General features: G+C 33.5%; 1 protein-coding gene across 2 annotated transcripts in view; it reads right to left on the bottom strand.

Annotated features, from left to right (window-relative positions):
- ARID4A (AT-rich interaction domain 4A) overlaps positions 1-17,348 on the bottom strand; it is a 61,418-nt gene that overhangs the window by 37,524 nt on the left and 6,546 nt on the right. For both annotated transcript variants that reach the window (XM_037139778.2, XM_037139784.2), the window contains exons 6-11: positions 11,266-11,345; positions 11,087-11,181; positions 9,685-9,817; positions 3,790-3,869; positions 2,807-2,883; positions 2,227-2,393 (exon numbers count right to left, since the gene is read on the bottom strand). In XM_037139778.2, coding sequence (XP_036995673.2) covers positions 2,227-2,393; positions 2,807-2,883; positions 3,790-3,869; positions 9,685-9,817; positions 11,087-11,181; positions 11,266-11,345 — 632 coding nt within the window. The remainder of the gene's footprint in view (positions 1-2,226; positions 2,394-2,806; positions 2,884-3,789; positions 3,870-9,684; positions 9,818-11,086; positions 11,182-11,265; positions 11,346-17,348) is intronic.

The following is a 17,348-nucleotide window of genomic DNA, read 5'->3' as shown; positions in this document are numbered from 1 at the left end:
AAATAACAATCATATAAATGAGTGCCTACATTTTGTAATTTTGCTTTTATTTTTTAGTACATGAAAAACATTCTGGTTCACTTATTTTTAACAATTTTGTATTTTAAATAATACATTATAAGGAGATACTAGACTTCCTAAGTCCTTACCTTTTTAAATTTCTTTACTTATTACCTGCAAACAATAGGGAACAGAGCTTGCCTATACTCTTCATTCCTTTTTACTAACATTTACTCACAGCTTGAATAAAACATTATGATTTTTATGAAATTAGTAGCTGTAATAAGAGCATTATTTACTATTTTATAGCCATTCTCTCTAATCTTAATACGAAGCTCTTTTTACTCTCTTTGTTTAAAATTTCAGAGGTTTTGGGGGTGGGGAGTAGGGAAAATGCATTCTGAAATGGACACCAATTAAAAGTATGAGCAAAAATAGACTAATCTTTTTTCAATATTTGGTAATATAAGATCTGAACTAATGTTAATTAAAAAAAATCAAACCATACTACAACAGTTCACACCCTGAAAATGTGGCCTATATATCCTGAAAATATATAATCTATAAATAAATACATATAAAATACAAAAATCACACTTGACATTTAGACTTTAAATCCTGAATTCTGCCGTCTCATCATTTTCATTTCAAAATCTATTTTATGTTTCAGAAAAATAGCCTTCATCCTCTGTATTCTAAAAATAGACTCCTACTGTCTCTCTTACAAAAAACAATTACGCTTGGTTACAAGACCTACCATATCAGTCACATCGGCAATACCTAAAATTCCTATTTAACCTCATTTCTGGCAATCAGAAAGGTAACTAAATATAAAGAAAATCTTACCTATATGCTGCATTTTCTTTCAAATGCAATATGGTTAGATTCCCCTTCTACTTAATCAGTACAGTGTCTGAACATTTTTCAGTCTGACTTGCAAATATTTGCTTTCCCTCTTAGGGCATAGCATCCGCAGGGTTATACAGCACTACTTACATTCTCTTCCACATAAAAATCAGACATTACATGAAAGGAAAAGAAAGACAGCCCATTTCAAAGCATCTGGCAAACCTCCATTGGCAACCTGCCAAGCCTCTGCTAAACCTTCCTGTCTTTCCGAGCATGCTCACTTAAAACCAACAGCATGTTACTATGGCAACTCTGTAGGCAGCCTCTAAGTATGAACCGCCATTCTGATTTCAGAGTGCATAAAACCAAGTACTGCAGGGGAAGTAAAAGGTGAGACGTGCTATATATATTTCATCACACACAACTATATTAATTTTGTTTCATAAATTCACTTATATATATATATAAAACAGAAACACACATTCCACATTTTTCAAGCAAATATTTTTCATGTTCAAATAGGTCTTCTTTTTCAGTAAACTCATTCTCTTTGTCTGCCTCTAAGCCTCTTTACCTCATACTAACCAAAATATATTGAACAATTAATCCCATTTGACAAAGCCCTGCTGAGTAGACAATAATATTCATGTAAGTAATTATGAGGAACTCCACAAATAATTTCCTGCAACTTATAAATATACTCTAAACGACATATTAATATTACAAAGAAAACCATCAGCACTTAAAAAAATACAAGCTAAATCTTTTCTATGATTTGTCAAACTGGCAAAAAACATATTCTTTCAGTTTGGATAGAAATTTTTTATACACATTACCCATGAGATACTGTGAAATGTATGAAAGAGGTGATTTGTTGGAGTTAAGACAGACCAGACCTAGGTTCCAATCCTTGTTCTCCACATTTAAGTTGCGCCAACTTGGGAAAGTTACTTAACTTTATGGCCCTCACTTTCCTCACCTTTGAAGTAGAATCCTATCACTTACTCTCCACATGGTAAAAATTTAAATGAGATGAGACATGTAATATACCTCAACATTACGTTTCTTTCCTCCTTGGTTATTTGGGAAAGATACTATACACTACACAACAAACACCAAAATATAAGCTTGCACTTGATTAACCTGTAAAGCTCTTCTCTGTAACCTCTTACCAGCTAAACATTAGTTCTGATTTACCCCCTAAGCTAGAAGCAAAAACAGAAACAAAAGAAAACCCTTTCCCCTAAATCAAGTAGAGCTAGAAAAAGACAGAAACAAATAAATACAAAAACTCTGAACACAGGGGAAAATATACAAACGTCTAATTTTTAGAGTTTTTAATGTTTTTATATGTTACAAACACAAAATTTCACCTACCACCTCTTCTTCTTCCTTTTTGGTCTCCTTTTCTTTCTCTTCTTCATTTTCTTCAGTTGGGCCATCTTCATCATCACTGCTGGATGACTCGAGGATTTCACTTATATCCATTTTCCAATTATCAGGAACAACTCTAGTTTTTAAGAAGATGCTTGCTTTCTGCAACACTAAGATTAAAAAAATACTTCAGCAGTTTTTATTTGCTAAAAAAAATAAGTGGCACAGAATAACAGAAAGGTATAACATTCAGTCAGAAGATCTGGATTTAAATTTAGTTTGTCACTTATAAAATGATACAATAAACTTAAATATATTTTATAAGTTATAATGTCCTACTAATGTTTTATTATTACTATAGAGAGTACTTTTAGAAATCTGAATGGTAAAACATGAAAAGTTATACTTATCAAAAATTAAATCATATGTTCTTTCTAGACATTAAAAAATTAGCCATCAGATAGAGTGGACATCGACTCTAAACAGTTAAAATGGTAGCAGAGAATATTCAATCTTGCTTTAGTCACTATTTGCCATTTAAAGCCACATCATGAAATAATACACTGATTCATCCTTGTTTTACCTGGTTTAGCAGAGAGCTCAGATTCAGGTAGATTAAGAATGTCTACTTCCTTGATATCCTTTCTTGCTATAGAATAACTAATTATAGAGAAGGATAAAAGGGAGGCAACCATTATTAATTAAAAGTCATCACTTAAATAGTTCACGTTAATACATAGAAAAATACAAACCTCAAATTCAAAATTATTTTGTCTACCAAATGTTTTCAAAAGACCACATATATCCTAATCCTTAATAAACAGAAAAGGTAATAGAGACAAAGCTGGTATCTTAATTCTGATGATTCACATATTCAAAGTATATAAATGAGAGCCACACAATTGTGATACTTCAACCTATGCAGCTCTCCGACACACAGTATGGAGAACTTTACATCAGCATGATGTTTTCCTTATAGAAAACAACAATGTCTATTTTGTTCTTTAATATTTCTTATATTTACTATTCGGTTTAATAAAGTAATAGAAGGTAATATTAAAATACATTTATCATTGTAATATACTATGTCACTAAATTTTTCCAAGAATTACAACGTGTGTGTGTGTACATACATATGTATATAATTTTACATCTTCTTTTGGAAACAAAGCAAAGCTAAAGTTAAGAAAAGTTTCTAAAAATCTGACTCTCAGAAAAAAGTCAAAGTAATTATTCCAGTAATAAGTTTTATTAAGAGATTTCATAGTTCATAATATATTAATAGTATACATGATATACAGAATTTTGACAATTAAAGAGAAGAATCAATGTCAATAGTGCTCTATTAAAAAAAGTTTTTTTACTATTATTGTTACATACTATTCAGTTTTTATAGTTTTCCAATAAAAAAATAACCTAAATTATGAAAAGTCAAAACATATTAAGTAACTCAGTTCATAAAGTGACTAAACATTTAAAAATAAAGTGTTGGAGCTGGGAAGTTTCTATTACTGTGATTCCATTTTTTTTCTCCCAATGTAACACAAGAAGTGATTCATTACTCACAATTTAGAATCGACAAAAGATCGAACTAAACATTGGTCTTTTTTCACTGTGATGTCATCATTGCAGCTGGGAGATACTACCTAAAATATAAAATAAGAACACATTGATTCTTATTTTCCTTGCTCAAAAAAAGAATATATTCTCAAGTGGATTATATTTAATAAGAAATACCTTCATTATCAATACCTTCCATTATTAATGAATTACTTGTAAAAGAAGATCACCTTATAATTTTCCTTTAGCATATTAATTTTTTAGATATTTAATTTATCCATTCATTAGATTGTAAAACAATTAATGAAATATAAATTACAATGTGACCACCACTTAAAAAATATTAAAATTTACTCTAAGTCAAATAGTAACTCATTTATTGTCCAAAAATAAAATGTATAATCTATGATGAAAATTAAGCATATTATAATTTAAAAAAATATACCTGAATCAAAGAAAAAAAAAAAAGAAAAATATACCTGAATCAGGACCTGTTTTGAAATAAACACCTAGCCTGCCAGAGTTCCAGCCAAGATGGAGGTGTAGGCAGAAGAAACCCTTCAACTCCTCACACAACCAAAAGGAGGATAACAACCAATCTAAAATCAATCAACAACCAGAAGTGCCAGAAAATCAAATTGCATGGAACTGTAACAACCAAGAAATTAAAGAAAAGGTCAGAAAAAACAACCAGACCTGTAAGAACCAGCAGCAAGGCAGGGGACTTGTGGGCGGGGCTGGCTGCAGTGAGGGGATGGACCACGCAGGTGCAGCTGAGTGAAGGTGAAACTGAGACTCAAGTGCTGACTGTGGACTCTGGCAGTTGGCACAGTGGGAGAAGCTCCAATTCTCACACAAGAGAGTCCATTGGAAGGTGCACTAGAGAGGAGCAGGTGAGCTGCACTGTTCCCTCTCTGGCCCCTCCCCCACAGGCAGCATCTCAGAGCAGCAAGGAGGATTGCCCCGCCCAGGTGAATACCTAAGGCCCCGCCCCCTTACAACTTAACAGGGGGCCAGGAAAAAAAATAGGGCCCAAATGAAAGAACAGAGCAAAACCTCAGAAAAAGAGCGAAGTGATGAGGAGATAGTCAACCTATCTGATGGAGAATTTAAATCCCTGGTAATCAAAATGCTCACAGAACTGACTGAGCTTGGTTGAAAAATGAAAAAAAACTAATGAAAGACACCCAAAATGAAATAAAGCAAAATATTCAGGGAACCAACAGTGACAGGAAGGAAACCAGGATTCAAAGGAATGATTTGGAAAAAAAGGAAGAAATAAACATCTAACCAGAACAGAATTTAGAAATAACTCAAAAAAAAAAAAAAAATGAAGAGAGCCCTGGCTGGTGTAGCTCAGTGGAGTGAGCGCAGGCTTGGGAACCAAACAAACGCAGTTCAATTCCCAGTCAGGGCACGTGCCTGAGTTGCAGGCTAGTTCCCAGCAGGGAACGCACGAGAGGCAACCACACATTGATATTTCTCTCCCTCTCTCCTTACCTTCCCCTCTAAGGATAAATAAATAAGTCTTGAAGAAAAATGAAGAGAGACTTAGGAACCTTTGGGACAACCTGAAACACTCTAACATCCGAAATACAGGGGTGCCAGAAGGAGAACTGCAGCAGCAGCAAGAAATTGAAATCTTATTTGAACAAATAAGGAAGGAAAACTCCCCCAATCTGGTGAAGGAAATACAAGAAAAAAGGAGACCATTACCTATAAAGGAGTTCCCATAAGGCTATCAGCTGATTTCTCAAAAGAAACCTTGCAGGCAAGAAGGGGCTGGAAAGAGGTATTCCAAGTCATGAAAACCAAAGACCTACAACCAAGATTGCTCTATCCAGCAAAGCTTTCATTTAGAATGGAAGAGTAGATAAAGTGCTTCCCAGATAAGGTCAAGTTAAAGGAGTTCATCATTACCAAGTCCTTATTATGTGAAATGTTAAAGGGATTTATTTAAGAAAAAGAAGATAAAAAATATGAACAGTAAAATGACGACAAACTTACAATTATCAACAAATGAACCTAAAAGAAAAACAAAAACTAAGCCAACAACCAGAACAGGAACAGAATCAGAAAAATGGATATCACATGGAGGAATTTCAGTAGGGAGGGGGAAGGGAGGAAGTAGGGGGAAGGTACAGGGAAGAGGAAGCATCATTAAGAGGCTTAAAATAGATGGGGAGAGATACAAATGGTATAGGACATTGTGAACTCAAAGAATTTATATGTACAATCCATGGACATGAACTAAGGAGGGGGCAATGCTGGAGGGTTGGGGGGTGCAGGGTGGAGTGGGGATAAAGGGGAAAAATTGGGAAAACTGTAATAGCATAATGAAGAAAAAATACTTAAAAAAAAGAAACACCAAACTTTCCTTTCTTATCAGGGCATGTACAATTTTTAGTAATTAATTCAAATCTGAGAAAATCTTTTAAAGTTTGAACTCGGTTTTTCAAATCTGAGTAAAAAGCTTTTAACCTTAACTTTAAAAAAACAACAAATGTCTTCCCTGTGTTTTTATATAATGTAATATTTTTAAGAGATTAAAGTCTACTGATAAATAGCTAAAATGTACCTGCTCATTATCACCCCTAACACTAGTCCTTTTACTACAACCCAGCACCATCCACAAAACTTCGGCCAATGATGAAAATCTTCTATATCTGCACTGACTAATACAGTCACACTGAACCACATGGGGCTGAGTGTTAGAAATGTGGCCAGTGCAATTTAGACATTGAATTCTACTTAATTAACTGTTACATTTAAACTTTAACAGCCATATAGAGATCATGGCTGTCATATTACACAGCATATACCCAGATAATTAAAAATTTTGGGCAGTTGTATCAGCTGTCTTAATGTCAAATGAAAGTAAATGTTTGTAAATGCTGGTATTTATTAGATTTAATATATTTGTGTGTGCCCTTCAAGGAGTTAGGAGTATAATAAAATGGCAAACACAAAAAGAACACAATGAAGGATTAAGTACAGTGATACTATCAGGCCTTCAGGACAACATGAAAACCCTGAAGGAGGAAGATTCAACAGAACCTGGGAAAGGAAAGGGTGTGGCAGTAAAGGCTTAAAATAAATCTTAAAAGATGACTAGGCGCAGCCCAAAGCTTAATTACCTCACCCAGGAGCCACTCTAATTGCCTCCAAATTGAGTCCTGTCACCTCCAGTCTTTCAACAACAATTCAACATGCCATTTCCGCATTAACATCCCTAAAACATGCAGCTCAAATAACGCCACTCTTCTGTAAAATTCTGTGCAAAATTGTGTCCAAATTCCTTAGATGAATTTTTTGTTTTAAATCCTCACCCAAGGATATGCTGATTTTTAGGCAGAGACAGCAAGGCAGAAAGTGGGTGGGATAGGTGGGAAGGGTGTAGGGGAGGGAGGGAGAGAAACATCAATGGCTGCCTCCTGCACACGTCTGGACGGGAATGGAATCCACAACCCAGGTATATGCCCTGACTGAGAACTGAACCCGTAACCTTTTGGTGTATGCAATGATACTTCAACCAACTGAGCCAACCTAAATGAACTTTTCAAGACTCTTCAGCACTATATCCAAATTATCTTCTGAATCCTATTACTCCTAAACTCACAACAAAATGGATTCTGAGGTCAAACAGTTCCATGAACAAACCCCTTGCTTCTTGGATTTTATTTATATTGTTGCTTCTAAGAAGTACTCCAGTGAGGCTCTGCTTATTAATTTTAAATCCTTCAAGGCTCAGTTCAAAAGTACCTGACTCATAAAGGCTTTCTGGATTTTCTTTAAATAGGTGTAATCTCTCAGGACAAGTCATTATATGGAACATATACTATTTTATATTGTAGTTACTTGGATTATTCTTGGTATTAGACTATAAAACCATCAAATGTGGATTGGTGTCTTACTCATTTTTTATTTTTCCACATTACCTGATAAATGATAAATCTGTTGACAAATTTTTTTAAATCTCTTGGCAAATTATGACCTGAATATTCTGAATCCAAACCCATTTGCTTATCTGCCTGTACAAGTGAATGATTCAAAAGATTTTCAGACTTTTCCTATGTAAAGTAAATCCTTTATATAGGAACTGAGTAATGTACTTATTTATATGTACAAAGAACCCTAAAAAAAAAATGGCCTCAGTTCTTCAAAAGATTCTAATCAAATTTGGGACACATTTTTGTGCCAAAATTATTACAAGAGATGTGAATGACATCAAAACTCAGAGAAGCCCTGGCTAATGTGGCTCAGTGGGTTAGGCGTTGTCCTGCAAACTGAGGGGTCACTGGTTCAATTCACAATCAGGGCACATGCCCCAGCTGTAGGCTGAGCACCCCCACTGGGGCATTGACCAGTTGGTCAATGTATCTCTCCTCTTTTTCCCTCCTTCCCCTTCTCTCTAAAAACAAGAGATAGAAATCTTAAAAAAACAAAACCAAACCCCAAACTCAGAGAAGACGGGTATATTTATCCTAGTGTTTAGGGGAGACTGCAAAAAAGGTCAGACTTGAGCTGGACCTTAGGAAACATTTTAGAAGGGAGAAATAAGAGGAGAGTATAGACAGGTTATTACCGAGTATGAATGATGCCTCTCATGAAATGAATCTCTTGTCCATCCATTCTTATTTGTCTCCCTGTAGCCAAAGATTAGTTTTTTCTACCAACCCATCTAAGACTTGCATTTCCAGAGCCTGGGTATACCTTTTCCTTCCCCACTACTCCCTGTCTTGTTCCAGAGTCTGCAGCACAAGTTTTTAAAATTACAATATAATTGCCCTGGCCAGGCAGCTCAGATTGTTGAAGCATCATCCCAATAGTCAAGGTAGCAGGTTCTACCCTCAAATAGGGCACATACAAGAATCAACCAATGAATGTATAAATAAGTGAAACAACAAATCGATGTTTCTCTCTCTCTTAAAAAAAAAAGAAGAAAAAACCACCACCCAAAACGATGCTCACTGCCCTGACCAGTGTGACTCAACTGGTTATTGTCCAGTAAGGTGGAAGGTCACTGGTTTGAGTCCCAGTCAGGGCACATCCCTGGGTTGTGGGTCCGGTCCCTAGCTGGGATGCATGTAAGAGGCAACCAATCCATGTTTCTCTCTCACATTAATGTTTCACTCCCTCTCTCCTCCTTCCCTTCCCTGTCTCTAAAAATAAAATAAAAATCTTGAAGAAAAAAAACCTCATTAATTAAAAATAAACGAAATTACGATATAATTTTTAAAAGATATTTATTTATTTATTTATTTTTAGAGAGGAAAGGAAGGAGAGAAGGAGAGAAATATCAATGTAAGGTTGCCTCTCATGAGTCCCCTGCTGGGAACTGGCCTGCAACCCAGGCATGTGCCCTGCCTGGGACAATAAGAAAGAAGGTGAGTAAAGGAGAGAGCTTACTCTGGGAATGGGAACAAACCAAGGGCTAGAGATGACCTCAAATATTAATTTAAGAAAGCAGAATTGATTCATTACACAGTTTTTTTTTTTTTTAAAGAATGGGACTATCATGATTAAATCTCTAAAGAAGTTACTTCTAGAAAACTAGTCTAAATTTAGTAAAAAAATAATTCAACAATCAAGTTCAGGGAATTTGGAGGTAGTTACTACAGATCAGGTATAAAGCAGTAATGAAAATAAGAAAAAAGACCACTAACACATTTTAAAGCAAAAATGGAAAGATTCCAATAAATGATCCACTGTAGAGAATTAAAGAAAGAAAATAACAAAAAGAAGACAGTGAAGTATGTGGGACCTAAGTACAATCGCTAATTTTGCAATAAAGTCCAAATTAAATTTGTGTAATACTTTCAAAATACTTCAAATGCTTGTTAAAAATCCATGCAAAACAAATATGTTAAATGGTTAACTTTGAAAAAAAACCTTACTTACCAAAGCAGGATACCATTCAGTCTTCTCAGAAGTAGATACCACACTTACAACTTTTCCTAGTAATTCATCATTGAGACGTCGTTTATCTTCATCCTCCTCTTCACTAGTTTCTTCTTCTTTTTCATCTTCGTTACTAGAGTTAGAATAACTTCATCATGATCTTAACATAAACCATTTCAATATAGTCAGAATGGTGTAAAGTTAATATAAATAGTGTTATTTCCAATCTGGACTGCCCCAGAATAGAAGCCTTTTCATTCTTATTGGAACTGAACAGCTGGATACTTCCTGGCCCCACAGAATTGGTCCTGAGTTGTCCATGGGAACTCTGAGTCCATTTCACCAGATCAGCAAGGACACAGGCTCTCCTGCCAACCACCCCAAATATGTCACCATTAAGTACTTTACCATATACATTTAAAAAAAAAAAAAAAGCCCTTTAACTTTTTAATATATGCCAGATAACAGATGACATAACTCTAATTTTCTAATAGGTTATGAAAAGATCTCATTAACATACACCTGAGGGTTTATTTAGACAACCTCTCTGGATAACTAAACAATCAGATAACCCTATGCCAAGGAACAGTGTACAGAACAACTGGCCTGTACTCTTCAAAAATATCGGTGTCACAAAAAGACAAAAAAAAAAAAAAAAAGAAAGGTTAAGGAACTTAACCAGATTAAAGGAGAATTAAAAACCATATAAACTAAATGCAATGCATGATCTTAGAATGCATCCTGGAATCCGGACATGCTATAATTGAGGCAATTGAAAAAATTTGAAATATGAAGTATACATTATTACATAATAGCATTGTATCATGTTAAACTTGCTGAATTTGGTAATTGTACTTTGGTTATATAAGAAAATGTCATTCTGTCACAGGTAAAGCATTTAAGGGTAAAAGGTCATGATGTATGCACCTTCCTCTTAAATGGTTCAGCCAACTAAAATTAGTATTATTAAATGAAGTTAATATGTATCTATAAAGAGAGGGAATGATGACACAAAAATGTTAATAATTAGTGAATCTAGATGAAAGTTTATTGTACATTCTTAAAATTTTTAAGTTTAAAAAAATTTTAAGTTTGAAATGTTTTTGAAATTAAAAGATTAAAAATATACATATACTCATTTAATAGGGGAAAATCATCATGTCAATGATATATTTGGCAAAGTAACTCAAAACAAAAATAACCTCTTTGAAAAAGGAGTTGTGATAATCACTGGACAAAGCAACGGGAAAAATTAAGAACAATGTGGACTCAGTAATATATCTAACATAAGAATACGAGATACTATTGAAAAGTTACTCAAACAGATTTAGCCATCCTAGAAAAGTCATCTGCTTAATGTTATAGTAATTATTGTAATTTTACTATATATGAGAACACTCACATAGGAAGAGAAGACCTCCTTCCTCTGTTCGTCTTCTTTGCAATTACTGGAGTTCCGAAATGCTCTGGATTTGTTAATGGAAGCTGGTCAAGTGTCTAGATGAGAAACAGACAAATTAAATCACACTTTGCTTTACCCGAGTAGCCTTTGCTCAACCCCAAAAGTCCGTGTCCCCCTACCTCACTCTCAGCAAAATGTCTCTCTCCTTTTAGGCAAAGTGAGGTGCGTCTCAATGTTCTCTCATCACCATCATCAAAAACTGTAATAATCAAAAGAGAAAAAAATTTATGTCCACGAATAAAAATTTAACTGCACAAAATACTATCACTGCTATTTATCTAGGGTTTAATATTTGCAAGAACCATTATTGTTATTTTTCAAAACCTTTTAAAACGTACAAAGCACATTTTCATTCTATAACAAACAGGTATCAAAGAAATAGGTTAAATGGCTGCCCCCAAATACTTAAGTGTCTGCATTCCGTTTTTCAGCTTCTAACATCACAGAACCACCTTCTTAAACAATCAGCAATATATTCAAAGGGCAGATATTAAACTACCTCTACTCCTAGACGAATGAGCAAAACCTGGTTTCTAAAAAAGAAGTATTACGGGTTTTTCTCAAGTTATCAATGGAATATCTCTAACTTCAAGAAACTAACTTTTGATAATGACGTTGGATTATTCTACTGCTTCTACTTATTTGTATGATAATCTGCTACGGCAGATTCTAAAGTCCTAAGATCCAACTTTTGTCTTTCAGAAGAGGATGTAAGAAATTTAGAAATAAATGTTAAAATGAGGAAATCATCAGAAAGATGAAATTTTTAAAGAATTTAAAAAATAAATAAAAATTACACGGAAGTTTTCTTTAAAGCTTTTACTTCTACTATAGTTTCTAGCCTCGGCTGATGTGGCTCACTGGATTGAGTGCCAGCCTGCAAACTTAAAGGTCACCAGTGCAATTTCCATTCAGGGCAGGTGCCTGGGTTGTGCACCACAGTTGGGGACGTGCAAGAGGCTACAGATCCATGTCTCTCGCACACATCAATGTTTCTCTCCATCTTTCTCCCTCTTTTCCCTCTCTCTAAAAATAAATAAATTCTTTAAAAGAAAAGTAACAGGTTTTGAAAATCATACTTCTTGAAAACTATGTCCAAATATTTCAAGGAAATTGGGGTAAAGAATTTAACAACTAGTGTTTCTATATAACTAGCTTTAATACTTTGATAATTTTATAGGCTTAATTTTTCAGAAATGTACTGATTTTAAAAACTAACTTTTACAGAGATTTTTTAAAATGTTCTCAGAAGATACCTGACTGCCTGCCCAGTCCTATGAATAAAATATAAGATGGAATCTTACCTCTGATATTTAAAATGCAGACATATCAACAAATGTTTATACATTTTATGAAAATAATATATAAATGGGAAAGCACATATATATACGAAAATGTTTAAGATTTAATCCTATTTTCATAATTCTAGATGTTTTTCCATTCTAGTAGAATAAGTTAATGTTAAAAGAAAGTTTTATATTACCTTGACTTAATAATATCTTACATCTTTTACCTTGTTATCTATACAATTATAATACTGCATTTTTAAAATGGGTTGTTTTATTGGCACCTTGCCTTCAAATCATAAACTTAATATTTCACTCTAGAAACTTAATTATGTAACAGCACTCAACTTCCTCAATATTTATCTACCTCAGTAGATAAATACTGAGTTCTTTTAAGAACTTAATATTAAGTTCTTTTTCTTAAACTAAAGGCATCTAGTTTAGATTCTCTTACAGGCAGTAGGTAATACAGAAACAAAAGCTCCTGGAGCACTTATTCAGAGTAATGATCCCACAGAAGTAGCTGTTTTATACACTGTCAGTGATGCAGAAATTAACAACCACCTACAGACACCATGACAGAATAAAACAACACACTTCAACAATTATATCATTAATCTATACTTGATTAACAGGACTCTAAACATTTAGATCAAAATTATGATTTGTATGGTGTCAAGTCTAATAAATCATGTTCTTTGTAAATCTCAAAATTGTAAAATTATCATACTAAAAAAGATAATTCTTTACATTAGTGTTAATGTCTGTAAGTATGTTAAAGAATAAAATCCTAAAAGTTCCAATTGCCTTTAATGCCTACAATACTAAAGATGGGACAGCACTGGACATACACACACACACACTCATACACACACATTTAAGTAGATGTGTGAGGAAGGAAAATGAGAATGTAAGACCAGCTAATATCAAATGTATACGACAAACCTTTACCTCATTTTTAAAAAATATTTTATTTATTTATTTTTAGAGAGAGAGGAATGGAGGAGAAAGAGGGAGAGAACCATCAATGTGTGGCTGCCTCTCATGCACCCCCTACTGGGAACCTGGCCTGCAACCCAGGCATGTGCCCTGACTTGGAACTGAACCAGCAACCCTTTGGTTCACAGGTCGGTGCTCAATCTGCTGAGCCACACCAGCCAGAGCTTTACCTCAGTTTTTTATCATTAATCATTTCACTGGTCATATTTTACAAGTAAAACTAATATTAAGAATCAGTGGAACTTCTCAAAAAGGGATGGTGGTACAAACAAGAATTTTACAGCTTTATATAAGAACAAAGAAAAACAGTATGAGACTTTTAAAAAAATTCCTACAACTTTACAAAACTGGGCATTTGAGTACTTTATACAAGTTTGTTAAGCCATGTAACTTCTCAGGATTTTCTGAAAGACAAATAGAAAATTCAGCAACATAGTGGACCTATTAATCATGACATCCCTGGTTATCAAAATCATGCAGTTCCATCTACAAGAAGTTTTCTTCATAACTTCCAAGAATCATTTAAATGAACACAAAATTTGTTGGCATTGAAGAGTAACTCTGGCATTTTGATAATAATTAACTGGTTTCTATAATAAGTTTAGCTTAAGTTGAAGATGTATACTACAGCATACCAAGAGAATAAAAGTAAGACTATTAGGATTTAGTAATTCTCTAGAATGTCTTACACTTGCAAAGTGGTATCTAAATAGGTTACTCATTGAGTGAAACCGAACAGGTACAATATAACAAAAGTAGCATCTCGTTATTATACTGCATATAAACACTAAAACCTAATTTGAGAAAAATGATAAAGCTCAGATTCGATTAACATTAATCATACTAGGCAAAATAATGCCAATGCAAAAAAATATACAAAGCCTAACCCTAAAATGTTAGAGGTTCAAAGAAACAAAAACCCCAAAGATCTACTCTAACTATTAAATACAAAAGATCTACCCGTTATCATAATGCTGTTAGATAGTAGCAGAACTACAATAAATAACTTTATTTACCCACTATATCATTGGGTATCACTTATTAGCTTTTTCTATGTCCTGATCCTCACAGCAGCCTCTGCAAAGTAGGAATCACTATCTTCTACAGATAAAGAAACTGAAAAGCAAAATGTTAGTCAATGAGGTACAATTTAGTTAAGGATGATCAAAATGCATAATAAATAGGTATGAAGCAGTGGCATAAAATGAACATGGAAGGCAACAATTCTGACTTTGGAAAAATAAGTATTATCATTATGTCTACATATTATGATTACAATTAAACTACTTCACAAAATGGAGTAAAAACTTTAAAACTAAAAATATACACATAGCCTGTTACTCATAAAATCATGAACGAGAACTATATAAATCCCTCAACAACTAAGGTCAAAAACTCCAGGAACCTGGAAACTTAAGAAATTAACATTCAAATGTCTAATTATATTAATAAAATATGGGAATACTAAGTCTTATGGAAGGCTATTTAAACAATGGGTTAAAGCTTACCACAGCATTGAATAGATTTCTTTTGCTGTTTAGTATTTTTTTCTCCTTAATGTCAGTGGAATAACCACCTACTTTTGAAAACAATCTATGGTTGATTTTGGTTATAAGAAAATGGGTCAGAAGAGGCTCCAACTTAATTAAAAGCCTTATAACCCTGCATGCAGCACATTCCAAAAAAGTCAGTCCATGTACCAGTTTAATCTAAACTAGAAATTCCATGAGATGATACAACTGATATGCAAAACAGTAACTACAAGGCATGAAAAAATTAAGAATCTTAAAAATAATTTGTCACAAAAATATATATAAACTATCAAATAAATTTCAGTGTTAAATTTGATGTATAATGTATACGTACATTTTACACGTAAATTAACAAACTTAAATGGCACTCTCCACTTATTTTTCAAATTCGATGTGTTATTTTCATATTCAAAAAAGTAAAAGATGAGTACTCTCAGAATGTCTAATTGACAGTTGTATTTACCAGAAGTTAATGGCAACATTCAAGTGTAGATATGAATTCTATTCCCAATTTTGATACCTTTGAATGACTGGATAGATGACAACACACTCCCATATACTACAGATTCCTTATCTTTAATGTAAGGAAAAGAACTGCCAAATGCGTAAACCATGCTAGGATGCACTGTTTTATGGTAAGAGAGAGAAAATATTTTCAAGGATAAAAAAACAAATAAAAAGTCCAGTGCTGGAGCTATTTACTGCTCAACATTAGGAGGCAAGCTACTATTAGATTTTTAAAAATTGAGTTACAATAGTTCTAAAACCTTTTTCAGAATTGACTATTCAACTATAATAGGAAAAATTAATACATATATTACATAAAAAGTCAATATCCCTGACTCATTGCCAACTTTTGATCACCAGTGATCATTAATTCATATTTTATCCAAACCATCAAATATCCTGTCTTGTTTTTAATAATCTGACATAATTTCAAGATCTCTTTTCAAAGTCATGATGAACATGCATACTTTGTGTAACTTTCTGTTTCTACCTATACAACACTATGAATTAGAAATCAAGAAAAACTGCACAGAGGAGCAATTAAACCCAAGAGGTAGTAGACACTCAATTAAAGAAAAATACAGGAAGTTCATGACCTGTAAGAGATTATTTTATTTTGCCATTTCTTATTATATTCTAATCATTCTTTATGTGGTCTATATTCAATACCGAAATATTCTTTATAGCACAGTACTACATTGATTATACTTAAAGCAAATAATGACTTTTTAATGCCTTAAATTGTTTAGGTCATTCTCCCTCTCACTACACAGATGCAAAAATTTAAACATTTTTAATTTTTCTCTTGAGTATCTGTTTATCCAAGTATGGTTTGTTTTTCTAAGTGCATTGTAGCTACATTAGATTCAGCCATTGTGTATATAAAAAGAAAAAGTCTTGGGTTGCCACCCCCAGATCTACTAAATTAGAGATTTGGGATCTTCAAACCTCATTTTTTAAACAAGCACCAAGTGATTCTAATGTATACTAATGATTGTGATATGTGAATTACATGCAATTACAATTCTAAGCTCTTTGAGAACAATTATACAATTTCTTCTGCAATTACTCATCATAGAAAATCACTATAGAGAACGCTCAGTAGCAACTAGTTTTTGGAAATGCTAAAATGTCTTTCAGGGTAAGAGTAGAGATTGCTATTCATAATTTAAGGATTATTGTGGAGTCCAGAAACCAAGAATATGAAAACCTGAAAAGTATTGCTTCTGCAGAAGCGTGAGCACTGTATCAGTAAAACTATACAAGTACTGTGAATGTACCCTTGATATTGGGTACCAAAGAGAAAGCAGTATTAGTATCTGAACTTCCCTCATATAAGTCTCCACGATTTTGAACATATCAACTCCTGTAATTTTTACCACTGCCTCTTTTATATAGCAAAACTGTATTTAATCTAGAAGAGTTAACATTAGCTTAGTTTTTAAATTTCTAACAACTACCAATAACCACAACTAAGCTTCCTAAAAATATGTAGTTTAGCATAATAGACCATTGTGAACCCATACCAACTTCTAGGTCAAAGAAGAAAAATGTCAGAGCCCCTGGCCAGGAAGCTCAGTTGGTAAGAGCATTGTGCCAATACAACAAGGTTGTGGGTTCAATCCCCAGTCAGACTACATAAAAGAATCAATGGATAAAAGCATGGATAAACAGAACAACAAATCAGTGTTTCCTTCTCTCTCTTTAAATAAAAAAAATTTTTTTAATGGATAGAAAATAGTAAGTACTGGAAATCACTGGTAATACTAATAGATGTCACAGGGTAAAAAAACCCTAGTACAATTTTTAACCAAAGCGTGTTCCTCACAGCTTTGACCATCCATTGCAGATGAGTAAAACTTAAAGTAAAGCTAAGGG

Source organism: Artibeus jamaicensis, unplaced genomic scaffold, assembly GCF_021234435.1.
Source record: "Artibeus jamaicensis isolate MK-2021 breed Jamaican fruit bat unplaced genomic scaffold, CSHL_Jam_final contig_851, whole genome shotgun sequence".
Lineage (NCBI taxonomy): Eukaryota > Metazoa > Chordata > Mammalia > Chiroptera > Phyllostomidae > Artibeus > Artibeus jamaicensis.
Note: the sequence above shows the minus strand (reverse complement) of the source record. Positions and strands in the feature narration are given on the sequence as shown.